Source organism: Ananas comosus, linkage group 23, assembly GCF_001540865.1.
Source record: "Ananas comosus cultivar F153 linkage group 23, ASM154086v1, whole genome shotgun sequence".
Lineage (NCBI taxonomy): Eukaryota > Viridiplantae > Streptophyta > Magnoliopsida > Poales > Bromeliaceae > Ananas > Ananas comosus.
In genome coordinates, this window is record NC_033643.1 from 2690932 (window position 1) to 2706513 (window position 15582).

At 38.4% G+C, this 15582-nt stretch overlaps 3 protein-coding genes across 3 annotated transcripts; 1 reads left to right on the forward strand and 2 right to left on the reverse strand.

Annotated features, from left to right (window-relative positions):
* Window positions 644–4885, forward strand: LOC109728448 (eukaryotic translation initiation factor 3 subunit J-like). The gene is made up of 7 exons (XM_020258862.1): window positions 644–865; window positions 2236–2301; window positions 2705–2832; window positions 3400–3551; window positions 3748–3895; window positions 3992–4151; window positions 4504–4885. The coding sequence occupies exons 2-7, from the start codon at window positions 2289–2291 to the stop codon at window positions 4593–4595; spliced, it is 693 nt and encodes a 230-aa protein (XP_020114451.1). The 5' UTR covers window positions 644–865; window positions 2236–2288; the 3' UTR covers window positions 4596–4885.
* Window positions 6310–10162, reverse strand: LOC109728006 (probable glycerol-3-phosphate dehydrogenase [NAD(+)] 1, cytosolic). Its single transcript, XM_020258264.1, has 5 exons — window positions 8742–10162; window positions 7756–7977; window positions 7285–7532; window positions 6857–6996; window positions 6310–6740 (listed from the first exon to the last, which is right to left on the reverse strand). The coding sequence occupies exons 1-5, from the start codon at window positions 9397–9399 to the stop codon at window positions 6617–6619; spliced, it is 1392 nt and encodes a 463-aa protein (XP_020113853.1). The 5' UTR covers window positions 9400–10162; the 3' UTR covers window positions 6310–6616.
* On the reverse strand, window positions 10661–15504 carry LOC109728007. Its single transcript, XM_020258265.1, has 3 exons — window positions 14733–15504; window positions 11979–12168; window positions 10661–11163 (listed from the first exon to the last, which is right to left on the reverse strand). The coding sequence occupies exons 1-3, from the start codon at window positions 15476–15478 to the stop codon at window positions 10936–10938; spliced, it is 1164 nt and encodes a 387-aa protein (XP_020113854.1). The 5' UTR covers window positions 15479–15504; the 3' UTR covers window positions 10661–10935.

The window sequence follows — 15582 nt, forward strand, 5'->3', positions numbered from 1 at the left end:
GTATTATCTAATAATATTATACTCTTAATTTTTTACTAATTTTTTTTACTAGAATCAAAAGGATCATATTGTTTTTTTTTTTTTCTTCTTATTAAGATTAGTATTTTTTGTATTAAGATTCGGATTTGGAACATACTTTTTGATACAGTAGAAAAGAGGACAAGAGATGAAAATTTTGTAATTTAAAAGTTAAAGTTTAAAATTTAAAATCAAATATAAAATATTAAATTTAAAATTATAATTTAAATTTAATTCAAAATTTAAATCTAAAATTAAAATAGAATTTTAAAATTTGAGCCCAAAATCAAAATCAGATTTTTTTTTTTTGAGAGATGAATAGCACGCTATCCGCTTCGTTTAAAAAGATTTTAAGAAGCAGATTTTAGGTGCTTCTGATTTTGGACTTCTAAAATTAAAAAATTAATTCTAAAAATCAAAATTAGATCTTGAAAATAAAATTACCAAATGCTCTATTGAGTTAAAGAATATTTTTTTTGATCCAAAATTACTTTTCAAAAGTTCGGTCACACATCGAGGAAGAGAAGCAGTTTGGTTTTAAGTCTGCGGTGCACGGTGCACCGGGTGCATACAACAGTTTTAAGCCTGAGAAAATATTTAAAAAAACCAAAATACATGCTCTGTACGACCCGAACACTCCGACATTGCTCGATCAAAAAAACCCTAATTTTGCGTCTCCTCCGCCGCGCCCTGCCGCGCTAATCCTCCCCATCTCCACCTTCTCCCCGCGGATTTATCGGGCGAGCGGCGGCGCCTGCGCCGGCGAGCATCGGGCAGCGGTGCTCGCCGGCGATCGTTACCCTCCTTGCGCCCGCGCGCTCGCGAGGAGCGGAGAGCGACGACGCGGGTAGGTTTTTGTTTGATGTGGGATTGTTGTTTCATTGTTTTCAAGTATCTTAATGCAATAGAGAGAGATTTATCTTCTTAATTTTGTTTGTTTTAGGAGTATTTTGATCGGATACGGTTGTATACTGCATTTGTCGGATACAAAAACTATGGAAAATGCTGTAAAAATCAAAATTTTGATGTATTTAGTGTGTGTTTGAGTTGCAGGGAGTATCTTGAAAGAATTAAGTTCACAAAGAAGTATTTTCCATGGAAAAGGCTATGCGACTGTGCGATGTATGATAAATTGTGATAAAAATAAAATTTTTGTTGCATTTAGGGTGCGCTTGAGCAGTTGATTTGAAGTTTGCGGAGAAGTGTTGTCCATGGGAAGTGCAATGCGACAATGCAAATTATGATAAAATGTGATAAAATGAAACTTTTGTTGCATTTAGGTATGTTAAAAGTTCCGGGAGTAATATTAGAAAAAAAATAAAATCAAAGCTTATGGAGAGATATTGCTGATGGAAAAGGCAATGCCCAACTTGTTCATCATTTTTTCCCTTTTCCCTTCTGATGCAGATTTGTTTCATCATTTAGCATTTTAAACTTGTTTTTAAGATATTAATAGTTTGAGTAGAGATCACTTTGATGCAGAGGTCTCTAAATCGTTATTTCACATCGAATTAGGGTTGATTGGATCAAGTAGGTCCAATTTAGGCTATAATGGTTAATATAAACTAATTAGCCTTTAAAATAATTACAAGTTGAATCCAATTAGACCCATTGACTCTTTTTCTTATATTAGATCCATTGACCCTTTTTCCAATTAGACCTATTGACCCTTAAAAGCCTTAAACTTGAATAGGCTAGCCTTAACCAATATAAGTTGTTGATTTACAAATAAGGTACCAATAGATTTCTAAAATTCATAGTCGGAGCTCTTCGATGAGATTTACTCATCAAGTAGAACTTTTGCCAAATTTGAGTGGTTGATACTAAGCTAGTTTGTGACCATGATGAGCTCTCTCAGATTGACGAAAACAATTTCCACAAAACATTTACTCTTTGGCATTTAAAAAAGTATCATGTTAATGGAATTGAATAAGGCTGCTTAGTTTTGAGATTGAGGTGTATTGTATATTTCAGTGACTTGGTTTGTGTCATTTTCTGTTTGAACTGGGACCTGAGGTTTTTGGTGGTTTTGGTTTTACGAGATTAGAGGTTACAGTAGGTTGAATTTGGACTGGATCCACGTGAGATCCGAATTTGAAATTGGTTACTGTTACTTGCTGCCTCTTAGCTCTATTATTATTATATGCTCTTTTCTTTTGTACTTTTAGTTGATTTAATAGTTTGATCTCATGAACTTTATGCTTATTGTGTAAACAGGTATAATTGGATTCTTTTAGTATCAGAAGATTGAAAATCAAAAGATCTGAAGGATGGGTGATTGGGGTGAGTCCTTGTTTTCTACAGTTCTGGTTACTAATTTATTTTGATTGATTTCTTTTTAGGTCAGTGGTGTAGACTTATCTGTACAGGCTCTTTCTCTCTCCTCTATTACTCAGTCTATTCACTAAATTCCTACGGAAGTTAAGAAAATAGGGTTGTTAATAGTTTTTTTTAATCTTAGTCAGACAGTTTGAAGGTAACTAAGTCAATCCATTATCTTTTCTGCACTGTTAGAGGAATAGTTTTTACAGTACCTTCCGTCAATTGATGACACTGAGTGGCTCTATTCTAGGGTTTGATCATATGCGTAGAAGAAAAATGTTTGTCCCTTGCTTGGTGCATGTGATATCTTTTCTTGTCACTGTGATCCTATCCATTGTATAATTGAATGTGACTTTAATTTCAGAGGAAGATGATTTTGAGCCAGCCCCACCTAGTCTTAAAATTGAACCACCAAAAAGTAAGTGGGCAGATGAAGATGCAGAGGATGAAGATGTTAAAGAGTCATGGGAAGATGAAGAAGAACCTGTGAAGGTAAATTTGCTGTAATTTGGAAGTGCCTATGTGCTTTCCAGGTTTTGTTCTGCAAGTTTAATAAATCCTCAAGTTTTAATTATGCACTGTTCATCTTTGTTAGTTTATATGTTACTCATATCGCTATTATTAGACACTATGGTAAGTAATGTGTGCCAAAACCTCCCAATGGTGTGGAATTGAATTTTATCTTTCAGTGATTTTTTTAAAGGGTTAGGCAGTATACATCATGTCTATATTTTGTTAGTTAGTCAATAACAATATATATCTGTTATGCTTTTGCTTAATTTCCCCAAACTCCGTATTTGCATTGCACATGCAACTTTGCTTGTATTTTCAGAAGGTACAAGTAATAGACTAGGTTGACTTGATGTTCAACGCGATGCTGATTTTCCTATTGGTGAAAACACCAGCGTATTGTATTTTCCGAGTATAAACTTCTTTAAGCTAGATGTTATTCAAAACAAAGGAAACTATACAAACTTAAGTAACACAACAATGACGTGTTGCCCTGCTGAAATCCTTCGGCATCATGAAGTATCTGTTTCATTTGCATATTGTATGCAGGCACCCAAAGAAGAGCCTGCTGTGGAAAAGACTGTTTCGAAGGCGGGTGCTAAAGCTGCAGCTAAGAAAGGAAAACAGCCTGAAACAAAGGTAACCGAGGTGGCAATTGAAGAAGCAGTAGATCCTGTTGCAGAGAAACTTCGCCAGCAAAGGTAAAATTTGTTGCCGCTATATTTTCTTTAGTTCAACTTGGAGGCTAGAAAGATGCTACTGTTATTAGGCTCGGATCATTAACCAAAATGAAGTGTGATTCTTAATCTTAAAAAAATTGCTGATTATATATGTAACTTTGTTTTCTTAAGTGTTCGCTTGGTTACCTTTGCTTATATGTACATTTACGTCGGACAGGCTCGTGGAAGAAGCTGATTACAAGTCAACTACTGAATTATTTGCCCGGAAAGGCGATGAAAAATCTCTAGATAATTTTATCCCAAAATCAGAGAGTGATTTTCTGGAGTATGCGGAACTTCTTTCCCACAAGATTCGCTCATATGAGGTTTAAGAATGTTTGAAGTGTATTGCTGCTTGAGATATAGATTCATCTGAGTGCAGGAGCTGACCTTGTTTTGTTTTTTTTTTTTCCGGTCACTAGAAAAGCTTCCATTACATGGGCCTTCTCAAAGCTGTTATAAGGCTTTCAATGACCTCATTGAAAGCAGCAGATGCTAAGGAAGTCGCTTCCTCAGTCACGGCTATTGCAAATGAGAAGCTCAAGGCAGAGAAGGAAGCGAATGCAGGAAAGAAGAAACAAGGTAAGGATCCTTTGAGAGCAGGTCCTTGAACTTACATTTATTTGGATGGATGTTTGGATGGATCCCTCAACTATCATACTGGTTGATATGAAAAAGTTCTACCAGAGCTTAATGGTTGCTGTAAATGTTTGGTTGGAATAATGGAAGTGTAGGGAACTTGGATGGGATTTTGACAATTAGTACAGTTGCTACTTGATATTCGAGATTTGAAAGAGAAAAAAAAAGAATCGTAAGTTCGGGGAGTTGTTTCAAGTGATCTACAGTTGGGGGGCCAGCTGATCTTTTTTGCCCTTATTACACACTATGCTTTCCTGCCTTTATTCACGCCGATGAGTATGTTGAAATTTTGCAGGGTCAAAGAAAAAGCAGCTTCACGTTGATAAGGCAGACGACGACTTGGTCACGGGAACTTATGATGATATGGATGATTATGACTTCATGTAAGTGGTTTATTTTCTTCTGGTATATCCCTGCAACCTGAGACTATGCTCAAGGAAATTTGAGTGATTATTGCTGTTCTTGAGATGTCATTTGATTCAACTTATAAAGAATAAGACAAAGCAAGCATATTCCATTGCGGCCGCTTAAGGCTTTTCCTTCTTTCCTTCGTTTTGGTCCTTTTCCTAGTTTATGTTAAGTTAGATGTTTTTTTAGTTTTGCTGAGCATACTGAATTATATCTGTAACATTATTGTTATGCAATTGAATGCATCATTGTTACATTTTCTCGTGCAACGACACACAGTTTCCAAGATACATCATTTTTTTTTTTTGGTTAATCAACAACATCAGTTCTAACTGCAAATTCAGAATTTCAGATCCTGTAGCATAATTAGTTGAGCAAACACAGTGCATAGTTTGTATTGGATTAATGTTGCCTTCTATTTCCAGGGAACCAACACTGTACACACCTCACTTGATTTGGTAGTGTTTAAACCATGGTTAGATTAGCATCCTATTTTCATGTAATAATAAGATAGGGCAAAAACAAACAGTTAACATGAGTGACTCTTGGTGAATGTCGCCGATCCCGAGTACATGTTGTCTCTTTCGTTGAGCTTCTCAGTTAAACCCTGCAATAGAAACGAAACCGAAAACCATTAAGTTTGTGAACCCTAAAAATTATCAATATTTTGAAAATCTTCTTCTCTAATGCCATAAAATGATTGTAAAAATTAATATTGAAGTAGTTTCCACCACAATTTTATATAATATCCTTGGACAAATAAACTTTTCAAAGCGATTTCAAATTTTTAGACAATTCAAAGCATTAAACTGCATATATGTTTAGATATAAGCATCCCTAACTAGGAGTAGGGCTACTATACTACTGTATCGAGCCCTTCGTACTCATAAGTTGTTTTCGATGTTGGGACTTTCGAATCGACGATCTATACCGTTAAACATGATCTAGAGTATTTAAAACTTATAGAAAATAAATTTCGTAATTTTTCGAAACCAGTCCATCGAGTGGGTTTAAAATGAACAGTCAAAATCAAACGACATCCTGAAAAAGGATGATCGGACCCTTCAATTTAAGACCGGAGTTATTGATCTTTATTTAGGTAGTGAATATAATTTTCTATTAAAAATTCAACCTATTTCAATTCTTTTACACCGTTAAACTAGCAAATATTTCATACCGGTCGTTAAAAATTATCAATTTTGTGAGCTTTTGATTGTAAGGTAAATAATATCGAAAAATTATAAAATTTGATTTCTAAAAGTTTTAAATACTCTAGATAATATTTAACGGTATGAATTGTTGATTCGGAAGCTCTATTATTTAACGGTATGAATCGTTGATTCGGAAGCTCTATTATTGAAAACAATTTATGAGTAAGAAAGCGATCGTACTCGTAAGTGTACGGTAGCCGGACTCCCCTAACTAGGCCTTATTTGAAAACAACGTCTTCAAACACATTCACTTTGATGTTTCTACAGAATCAAGAAAACAAAAAAGGAAAAAAAATAAAAAAAAATGAAATGCTTTCTAACTCGCATTCTCCGCCAATATTAGTATCAGAGAACAAAAATTCCAGTAAAACAGATGCTTTTGGTCACCGCATTATCAAACTAAGCCTGAAGCCTAGATAGTTGTGGTACACGAAACTCATAACTTCAAAATAAGAAGAATCATGGAAGGCCAAAAAATGCTATGCTGCTGTACAAAGTTCTGGAAACAGAGGTTGTATTTCATTCTTCCTTTTCTCCAAGTTTACAGAGTCACACTCCCTTCTTATCATAACAAAGGAAATAAAAAATAGAAAGAACAGAGAAAGGAAGAGACACTCAACTGCAGGAACTGTATATTACACAATTTATGTGATTAAGTAGAAAAAGAAAAAAAAAAATCACTCGTCAAAAACTACAACCACTTTATCGATAAGTAATATATATGCACCAGTGCCAACAAGCTCACATAACAAGCGCAATGAGGGCCTCTTTAAAGAAGTTGCTGCTTGCTCAAGGTTGGCCAAGAAGTGACGGTCGATAGAGCGCGTGGCTCTGCGCCATCTCGATTCTGTCGCGAGGATCGTACATGGATTCGTCTCTTAATGCCTGAAGAATCGACGCGGTCGACAGATCCCTGCACATCCAAGTAAACACTTCTGAGTTTACATTTCTGGAAACTAAATCCTATTAACAATATCCATAACAGTATTCTCAAGCATGTGAACTGTAAATGAAGGATAATTTCCCGACCTTTTGATCAAAATTTTGTAGAGGGTCTTCAGGATGGGGCAGAGCTCCACTGGAGCGACGTGTTTCTTCGCTTCGGGATGCAACACGCTTAAGCTGGTCTGACTCAGGAGCTCATAAAATGCATTCACAGCAGAGACGCCCTAAACGAGAACACACAACCATTTAGCATAAAGGCCGAAAAAAGGACATTTTGTCGCATGTATCCCTTCAAAATCATCTACTTACATCTATGCCATTAAAAAAATCTGGATTTTCATATATCACCGTCGAAAATATAGAACCTTATAAAAAGTACTCTTAACTTCAATTGGATTACAAAAAAGTTATTCAAAGAGAGGCACTATTTGTATAGATGTTGAGATTTCTATTCTCTTTACAACATAATGCCTGTTCAAAGATTGCGATGCGAAAGATCAAAAAGCAGGTACCTGAATTGTTCCTTTTCCTTTGATGCTGTCACCCATATCTAGACTCAATTCCCCCTTGGCCAACATCTGTCCATACCAAGCATTGCGACCTTTCAATAAAGTTACATAAGTATCCGCTAATAACGGCCCGGCAAGTTTCTCGGGCTCTTCTGCTAAGAGGTGAGTGATGAATATCATTTCAGATGTGCAGTGAGCGAAGTACACTGATTTGCTAGTCGCACTCTCGTTGGTCAAAGCGGCTACCATACCTGAAGAAACATAAGCTGGTTAGCACAAAACACCTCAATCAAAAATCGAGATTTTCAGTGAATCCAAATGAAACTTAATAGTTGTTTTAAGTAACCATACAACAGGAAGATAACCACTGAGGAAAGCATGAAATGTGCTAAAACCAGAAAAAACTACAGAGAGATTCCTTTAAACCATCCATAATAGAAGAAAAGATACAGCATTCACTGTGAAAGTATTTACCGGCACCAATAGCATATACATTCTTTAAGCCTCCCATAACTTCATGCGTGACAAGGTCGCTGTTATCCCACACGATGAAATGTGGCTGCCTCAAAAATTTAGCGAGAGGTTTCCTCCACTTCTCAGCTCCACAGATTCGAGCATTTGCATATTCCTTGTTATAAATCTCCGAAGCGATGTTTGGCCCTCCAAGATATAGAATGTTCTCAATTGGAATTCCAGCTGCAACAGCAAATAATATAAACGATCAATGCCACATTGAAGACACGATGTTTACCAACTAAAGCCACATAGCTTAAAAGTGGAAAAGTTGATTCACACAAACAATAGCAGCAAAACTTTCGTTCTCTAATCCTAACAATTACGCTTAAATAATTGATACATGTTCAAACTAGATCAACTTTAAGGGAGAAAACATATTCATGAAAAAGAAGAGAAATCCGGTCGATGAACTATTGGAGGAAAGCAATATTAAGCATGATTGAAGTGCCAGAAATGTATGCATGGCGGCCTGTCTCTTCTATAATGCAATCAACTATCTTCTCAGTGTGTAAAATTCAACAAGAAGCACCAAAACAAAAAATGACAAAATCTTCAGCAGTAGGATTATGACCTGTTCAGACATAAGCTGCAATTTTTTTCAAATTTCCTACCCATTAACACTGATTGCATGGCAAATTCTGACCGTATGGTTGATCGGAAAATTTCTAATTATTTGACACTCTTCTCATTGACTACCCTGCTAATGTGTACTCTTCAAAGTTTGTTTAATAGAAATTCTACCAACTCTGCGACAATGACATTACACTATAACGAGCGAACATGTTTTTGAGCCAATTGAAGAGCATCCAACCGCACTAGAACATGATCTTTACGAGCAGTAAACTTGCGCACTGACGTTAACTAACTATTTGTAGAACATCAAACCACACATATAGCTTCTTAGTGCTACTAACATGAACGAAAATTAGAAGGAGAAAACTTACTAGCACGGTTAATCATTTCCGTGGGAGTTATTATACGCGGAACCGGATCGAGCGACGCTTCTATACCCTTGGCCAGGGATATGATTATCGGCACGGTAATCCTCTCCTTCCAATACTTACCGATCTCCTCAAACACCTCCCTCGTCTCCGTCGAAGGCAATCCATTTATCACAATATCCGCGTCCCACACCGCCTCCTGCAAATTCGTCACGACCTTCAACTGACAAAGTGGCGTGTCGATCATATTCAAACAAAATCCGTCCCTCAAAATCTCATCCGCGTAAAGCGTTCGATCGCCTAGCCGAGCTTCGACATACTTCAAGTACGCGCACCGTCTGATCAAGCGCCGCAGGACATCTTCCCTCGAATTGATTACTTCGAAGAGATGCTCTGCAGTGGCGCGGTCGACCGGCCGGCCGGGCCGCCGCCAAATCCGTATCTGCACCTTCTCCCGGAGGTGGCCGTAGGCGTCTTGCAGAAGGGCGGCGAACACGCTGCCCCACGCGCCGGCGCCCACACCGACGATCTTTAAGAGATCGCCCTCGGATTTCCCGAGGAGGCGGCGGAGCTCGTCGAGCTTCTCTTCGACGCCGTTCGAGTGGTGAGAGGAGCCATTGGCGTAAGGTGAACTATGGACTCCTTCAACAGTGCCCACCATGTTGAATTAAGTAAGAAGAACCACACAACAAAAATTCCCAAGATCTACACTGAGCTTGCTGAAAAACTATACGGCAACAAGTAAAAAGGGCGCCTTTTTGTTCTAGAGCTCCTCCTACCTCCTTGCACCAATTACTCCAATTCCACCAACAACCAAAAAACGCCAAGAAATTCACAACCGACTCACGAGACAATCAAAAGATGGGATTTTGACAACAGGGTGGTCCGCAAAAATCTCCCCAAATTCGATCCCCACGAGTCAACCTGTTCAAACCCAACCAACCCCGAGACCCTTTTTGGTGGAAAACACGATCAAAAGCAGGAGCCTTTCTCTCCGGGGCATAACCACAAACACCGCAAGGACGCACGGAGACGCAAACAACAAAGCCCGTCGATTTTATAACAGCAACGGAGCTCGGGATTCGGCCACCGAACCCCAACAAACGCTGACGAATTCGGAGATTGCGTGGAGAAAAGTCCAAAGCAGCGGCCGACTCCTCGTGGCTTCTCCTCTCCTTCCCTCCTTTCTCCTCCTTTCGTTGTCCCTTTGTGCGCTTTACCCAAATGCCCACGCATGTAGACGAGGAGGCGGAGAGAGAGGGGCGGTATAAATGAAACCCTAGGGTGTATAGTACTATGTAGACGGGGAGGGGGTAGGTGGAGGGGGACTCCTCCAATGGCGAAAGGAGAAGGGGGAAGGGGACGAAGAGGTCGTGGGAAATTTGCGAAAGAGATGGCTACGGAAAGGGTTTTGGTTTGGTGAGGTAAATTAGTAAATAAGTGTTATACCGCGTCGCTTTAATAATATCGAGCATTCTAGTTGGACAAAATGTTGTTGTAATTTATGACACGCCAAAACCGTGGGTATATAGATGGGCGGCTATATATGAATGCAAATTATTGCATTGGACCTGGTCATGTTTTTTAGGATTTAATCCTTTTTGTTTATTTGAATCCATATTTGTGTTAGGTTTTTAATTTTAATATGCCAAATATCCAACTGCCAAAACATCAGCAGCATGATATAATGAACATCACATAATGATGTATGAAGGGATGAAGTTAAAAGACGATAAAAACAAAAAATAACACCAACACCACAACCAATAACAACAACCAAGAACTCGAATAATAATATGAAATTTTTTTAAGTTTCGCGCTAAAAGCCAAAGTTTGATTTTGAAATTCCTAGAAAAGAAGAGATCCATTTGTTCAAAAGACTCAAAATTGAAATCTTCTTTAGCGAAAATGCGTAAAATAAATCCGCAAGGCGGTTAAGCAAGGAGTTCCTTGCTTCTTCAGCTGCAGCTTATTTCTGATCCTTTTTGAGGACATTTTTAATGAAGTTATAACATGAAGGTTGGTTAGTATCCTACACTCAAAACTTCCACATACAACTTTCAAATCAGCCGACAACAGACAAGAAGTCGAAATGCCTTAAAACATGCGATGAAATCAAATCTATTTTACAAGGCATGCGCGATCGAAGAAAGAAAGACTGGTGGTCTCAACCAGATTAGGCGTTTGATAGGTTCTCTCACTTGAAAGGAGCGATAATTCGCCTTCGTCGTTTGGGAGTTTCTCTCTTCACGTACATCTTCTCCATATCGTTCAACGGGCGACTCGATCCATCGGGCAAGCTCACAAACTTCCAGCCGCCGCCGCCCCCGCGCTTCCCTCCGGGGCCCAGCTTCTCGACTGTAAAGCTCCATCCGTCGTCCGGTCGCCTCCTGCTGTACTTGTGGCATTTCACCTCTCCAGCAACCTGGCAAAGATGATTTAGTATTTGATGGATTGGTGGTGTAAAGATTTCAGCTTCTTTTGTGTACTAAACAGGTTGTGTTAAATTCTTGTTCTGAATAATATACAAGCAACTAAAGAACCACCCTATAAATGCTATTCCTTCTGCGAATGACAAGGGCAGTTGGCCTGGCAAAAGATAACAGAGATGGGACTCCGAGAATTCATTGATCGTGATACATTCAAAGTTCTCTTCTAGTGAAAAGAAGTCGAGACCCATCCTTATACCAAGAGGCGGGACTCAGCATATTAAAATTTGGACAACCATCTTTTCAGGTTTTTGTTAGACTGCAATAGAAATTTCTTCCAATTTCTCCTTGACTAAATAGTAAGTCAGCTATCCAAACAGCAAAAACTAAACTAAACCAAAATCAGTTGTTTGCATATCAGCTATCTTAGTATTTCTCCTACATAAAGATGCTAAAATTAGATTACTTTTAGTATTGAGTCCCCTCGGCAAAAATTTGAACTCCCATACTATTTTATACAAAATTAAAAATTTATTCATTATTTACATATATTCCATGGCAGGTAGGTACTAGAAGAAATGCATATCATCACTAAATTTTTTAACAGAAAGAAGCATATTTTTACACCAGACTTGTTTACTTAAAAAAAGTATTTGGAGACGGCCCAAATTGAGCAATTTTGCAAGCAAGTGGTTGACTGAAATAATAGAGCTTGTAACCATGTGATAACAAGCTGAAGATTTTTCCCACTTGCACTAAGCAATGGATTCACTACTCAACCCGAAGAGCGTGGGAAAGTCAAAGTACTTACTTTCTTCTTGTTGAAGTTCAAGCGCTGAACAAATTCTTCATACAGCATCTGGTCTTCCTTCATAGAGATCTCATAGAGTACCTCATCAGGATCTCTTGTGGTGCCATCCCAACCCTCTGGCATGACCTTGAAGTCGGGCTTGTATGGAAGAGATGCCACGTGGAATTCCCTATCATGCGAGTTGAAGAATCTGCAAGATAAAAACAGGAGGCTCTGTAAGGAGCACATTCTTTATGTTCACTTGATATACTAAGCGAAATTTGTAATTCTAGGTTACACATAACTTTGAAAGTTGTTGTTCCCAGAGGAAACACAGATCTCCTAATTCACAAGCAGAACAAATTTCACCTAAAAGGAAGGAGAATCATATAGTTCCTTCTTATGCCGTTTATTTGCTGCTACGGAGCAGATAACACTTAAAACCTCTTCGCAGGTTTCTATTTATAGGTTGTTATCACTATCCAAGGCTTAAGAAACATGCTGTGGTTTCTGGTGTCTCAAACTTGAACCTAACTGGGGCCTAGTAAAGAGCACGAATTACCATACTTGGCAACTATCGTGTGATTCAATGTAAGAAAACAAAAGGGAGATTAATGCAGCCGACCAGAGATATTGAGGATACAACGCCTATGTAGATAGATAAACTTCTGTAGCTGTTCTATACACAATCTCATATGTACAGAGATACTTCCATAATGTAAAACCTATGACAGAGGTGCAATGGAGCACCGTTACCACTGTTTCAAGACCACCATCTAAAATTGCTACCTGCACAAGCAACATTTTCTATTGCAATTCGGAATTCTGAAATCTGAATTACTCCACCAGTGTTGTAACATTATCTTACCAAAGAAATCTTTGAGAGAGTAGCAGGGGTAAGAAGTTGGAACCACGCATTTATGTAAACACAGAACTTCATCCAACTAGAGGCCAATATCATTTTAAAGATTGCATACAACATATCATACGACATCCAAGCAATCAAGATTGAAGCCTAGGACTACCATATCAATATTGAATATTAGCCCATTGCTGATGAAATCCGATTACCACGTGATTGAAAAGCACCCGTAACTTCCTACTCGACCAGGAATCAGAATAGAATGTCTATGGGGTTGTTAACACTATGAGACGAGTCATTAATCTTTCTTTCATCGAACTTCCTCATCGTCAAGTTGCGTATGATAATCACAGCACGTCATAAATTTAAAATATCAAAATTTAAATTTAAAATTTAAAATTTAGAATTTAAAATTATAAACTTTAATTTTGAGATTACAAATTATAAATTTTTAAAATTTTAATTTTTAAATTTTAGAATTTTAAAGTAAGAATATGGGTGGGAACAATTAATAAAAATAATTTATTATAATAAATTTATAAATTATTTTAAAATTCTACTTAAACTTAAATTTAATAAAAATAATTTATTATAATATTTAAATATAATTTATTATAAAATTTATTATAATATTTAAATATAAATAATATGTATTAATATAGTCCAATTAACAATTTTATAATAAAAACAATATATTATAATATATAACATATTATATTTATATAATTTAGTTTTAATTTAATTTAACAGAAAAGTCATGTGGCAGTGACATCACTAGCAACATATTCTGTAAATTAACTTATCTGTGAAAATGGTAAGCCAGCGAAATTAGGCCAACCTGTGACTAATGGCTCAAAAATATCAGCCATACCATTTTTATACATCTACCATTTTAAAAATATTATCCACAATAAATGCATAATTCTGGTTTGACAAGGTTCTGCCTGAAAGATAATCTAGTAGAAATACAAGAATTGTAAAATCTATGTTCTAATCTATGAATGATCATTTTTACTACATATAATGACTATATCAGCAAAGAGTCACAAAAGAATCCAAAAGAATACTTGCTACAAATATATCAAAGATAAAAAAAATCCCTTTTGAAGTTCAAATTGAGTGAAAGAAACAAAATTGCAATATTTTATATGAAACACTACAAAATCAGATAGGCCAATGTTTACCGTCTTCCAACAGGAAATAAAAGTAGAGTGCTTCCAACAAAAACCAAACATTAAGTAGAAAATGAAATGGAAAATGGAAATCCTAAATTTAAGATAAAATAAAGGGAAAAATATCACAATACTTTTCTTTGTCATACAAAAACTCAGTTTAACTAAAATCTTTAAATAACTTTTCAACATCACACATTTACTATTTGTGTATGAGATCAACAATGATCTCTCATGGTTATCAATTACTGTAGCTAGTTACAATGCTTTTTTAAACTGAAAAATAGACTATGAAGCCTTCGGTTAACTCACGGATTTTAGACAATAAGATGTATCATTACACGAAATCTTGTAGGCCTCGGTACTGTTATGTTACAAGGCTGTGAGTGTGGCATATCTAGGACCTGAAAACCCTAAGTATTGAATTGGAATAGTTCCACTAAATTTCAACAAATCAATCAAATCTCACTATTTTGTTTCTCACCTATGTCTTCGAACTACATTTTTTCACACTCAAAACCGTTTCATGGTTGAACTGAAATGTGAATCCAAATCATTCAACAATGACACAATCATTCCATTTCTCACCAATGTCTTCGAACTGCAATTTTTTTCACACTCAAAACCATTTCATGGTTGAACTGAAAATGTGTGGCTAAATCATTCAATAATCACACAATCATTCCAAGATGACAACTTTATCAACCAAAAAGGAACAACGGCATCAAGAACAGCACTTACTCAGGGAAGTTATCGAGGAGGATCTCGACGGAGTCATCGAGGGGCCTGCCGAGCTTCTTCTCCTCCTCCTCCTCCATCTCCTTGAGCCAGAGGATGGCGTGGACGCGCTGCCGCATCACGCGGAAGTCCTTGGCGAGCCGCTCCACCGAGTACACCTCCGGGTTCTCCTTGTGGAGCCGGTACATCTCCGCCTTCTCGGAGTCCTTCAAGTAGGCCCCCCGCGCCCCGGGCTCCCTCACCTGCTTCAGGAGCTGGTACGTCTCCATCATCCGATCCCCCCACCCGTCCACGAACGCCTTGCTCTCCTTGTTGTCCTTCTCCAGCATCCGCAGGATCTCCTCCTCCTCGTCCATGGCCCGCGCCTCCGCCATCTCCGCGGAGGTCGTCGTCGTCGTCGTCGGCGGCGGCGGCGGCGGCGGGGCGCTCCCGGGGGCGACTTGGCGGCCTACGGCGGCGCCGTCGAAGTGGTCCTTGGTGAGCCCCGTGGACCAGGAGGAGGCCTCGCCCCAGTCGAACCCGGGGAGCACCTCACCTCCGGATCGTGGCTCATCGGATCCACCCCAGTCACTGGACCATGAGTCGCCGGCCTTGTCCCCCTCCTCGCCGCCGCCGCCGCCGGAGGAGGAGAAGGTGCGGAGAAGGGAGGAAACCCTAGGGGTCGGATCGAGATCGAGGGAGGAGATTAGGGTTCGGGGAAGAGGAGGAGGGAAGCGGCGGAGGAGAAGGGCTCGTCGTATCGCGAACATTTTTTTTTTTTTTTTTTTCTCTTTAAGCTAGAAAAGAGAGGTTTAAGAGTAGAGGAGACGAAGAGGAGAGGGAGGGGGTGAGGGAATTGAGGAAGGAGTAAGTA

Excerpts from the sequence above, each read along its gene's own strand:
- LOC109728448 (XM_020258862.1), top strand. Across the intron at positions 2,833-3,399 it reads ATGAAGAAGAACCTGTGAAG|GCACCCAAAGAAGAGCCTGC; the intron begins GTAAATTTGCTG and ends TATTGTATGCAG. Across the intron at positions 3,896-3,991 it reads ACAAGATTCGCTCATATGAG|AAAAGCTTCCATTACATGGG; the intron begins GTTTAAGAATGT and ends TCCGGTCACTAG.
- LOC109728006 (XM_020258264.1), bottom strand. The coding sequence starts at position 9,399 with ATGGTGGGCACTGTTGAAGGAGTCCATAGTTCACCTTACGCCAATGGC. Across the intron at positions 7,533-7,755 it reads TGTATATGCTATTGGTGCCG|GTATGGTAGCCGCTTTGACC; the intron begins GTAAATACTTTC and ends ATGTTTCTTCAG. Across the intron at positions 6,741-6,856 it reads TACAAAATTTTGATCAAAAG|GGATCTGTCGACCGCGTCGA; the intron begins GTCGGGAAATTA and ends TTGGATGTGCAG.
- LOC109728007 (XM_020258265.1), bottom strand. The coding sequence starts at position 15,478 with ATGTTCGCGATACGACGAGCCCTTCTCCTCCGCCGCTTCCCTCCTCCT. Across the intron at positions 12,169-14,732 it reads CTCCTCGATAACTTCCCTGA|ATTCTTCAACTCGCATGATA; the intron begins GTAAGTGCTGTT and ends TTTATCTTGCAG. Across the intron at positions 11,164-11,978 it reads TGAACTTCAACAAGAAGAAA|GTTGCTGGAGAGGTGAAATG; the intron begins GTAAGTACTTTG and ends CATCTTTGCCAG.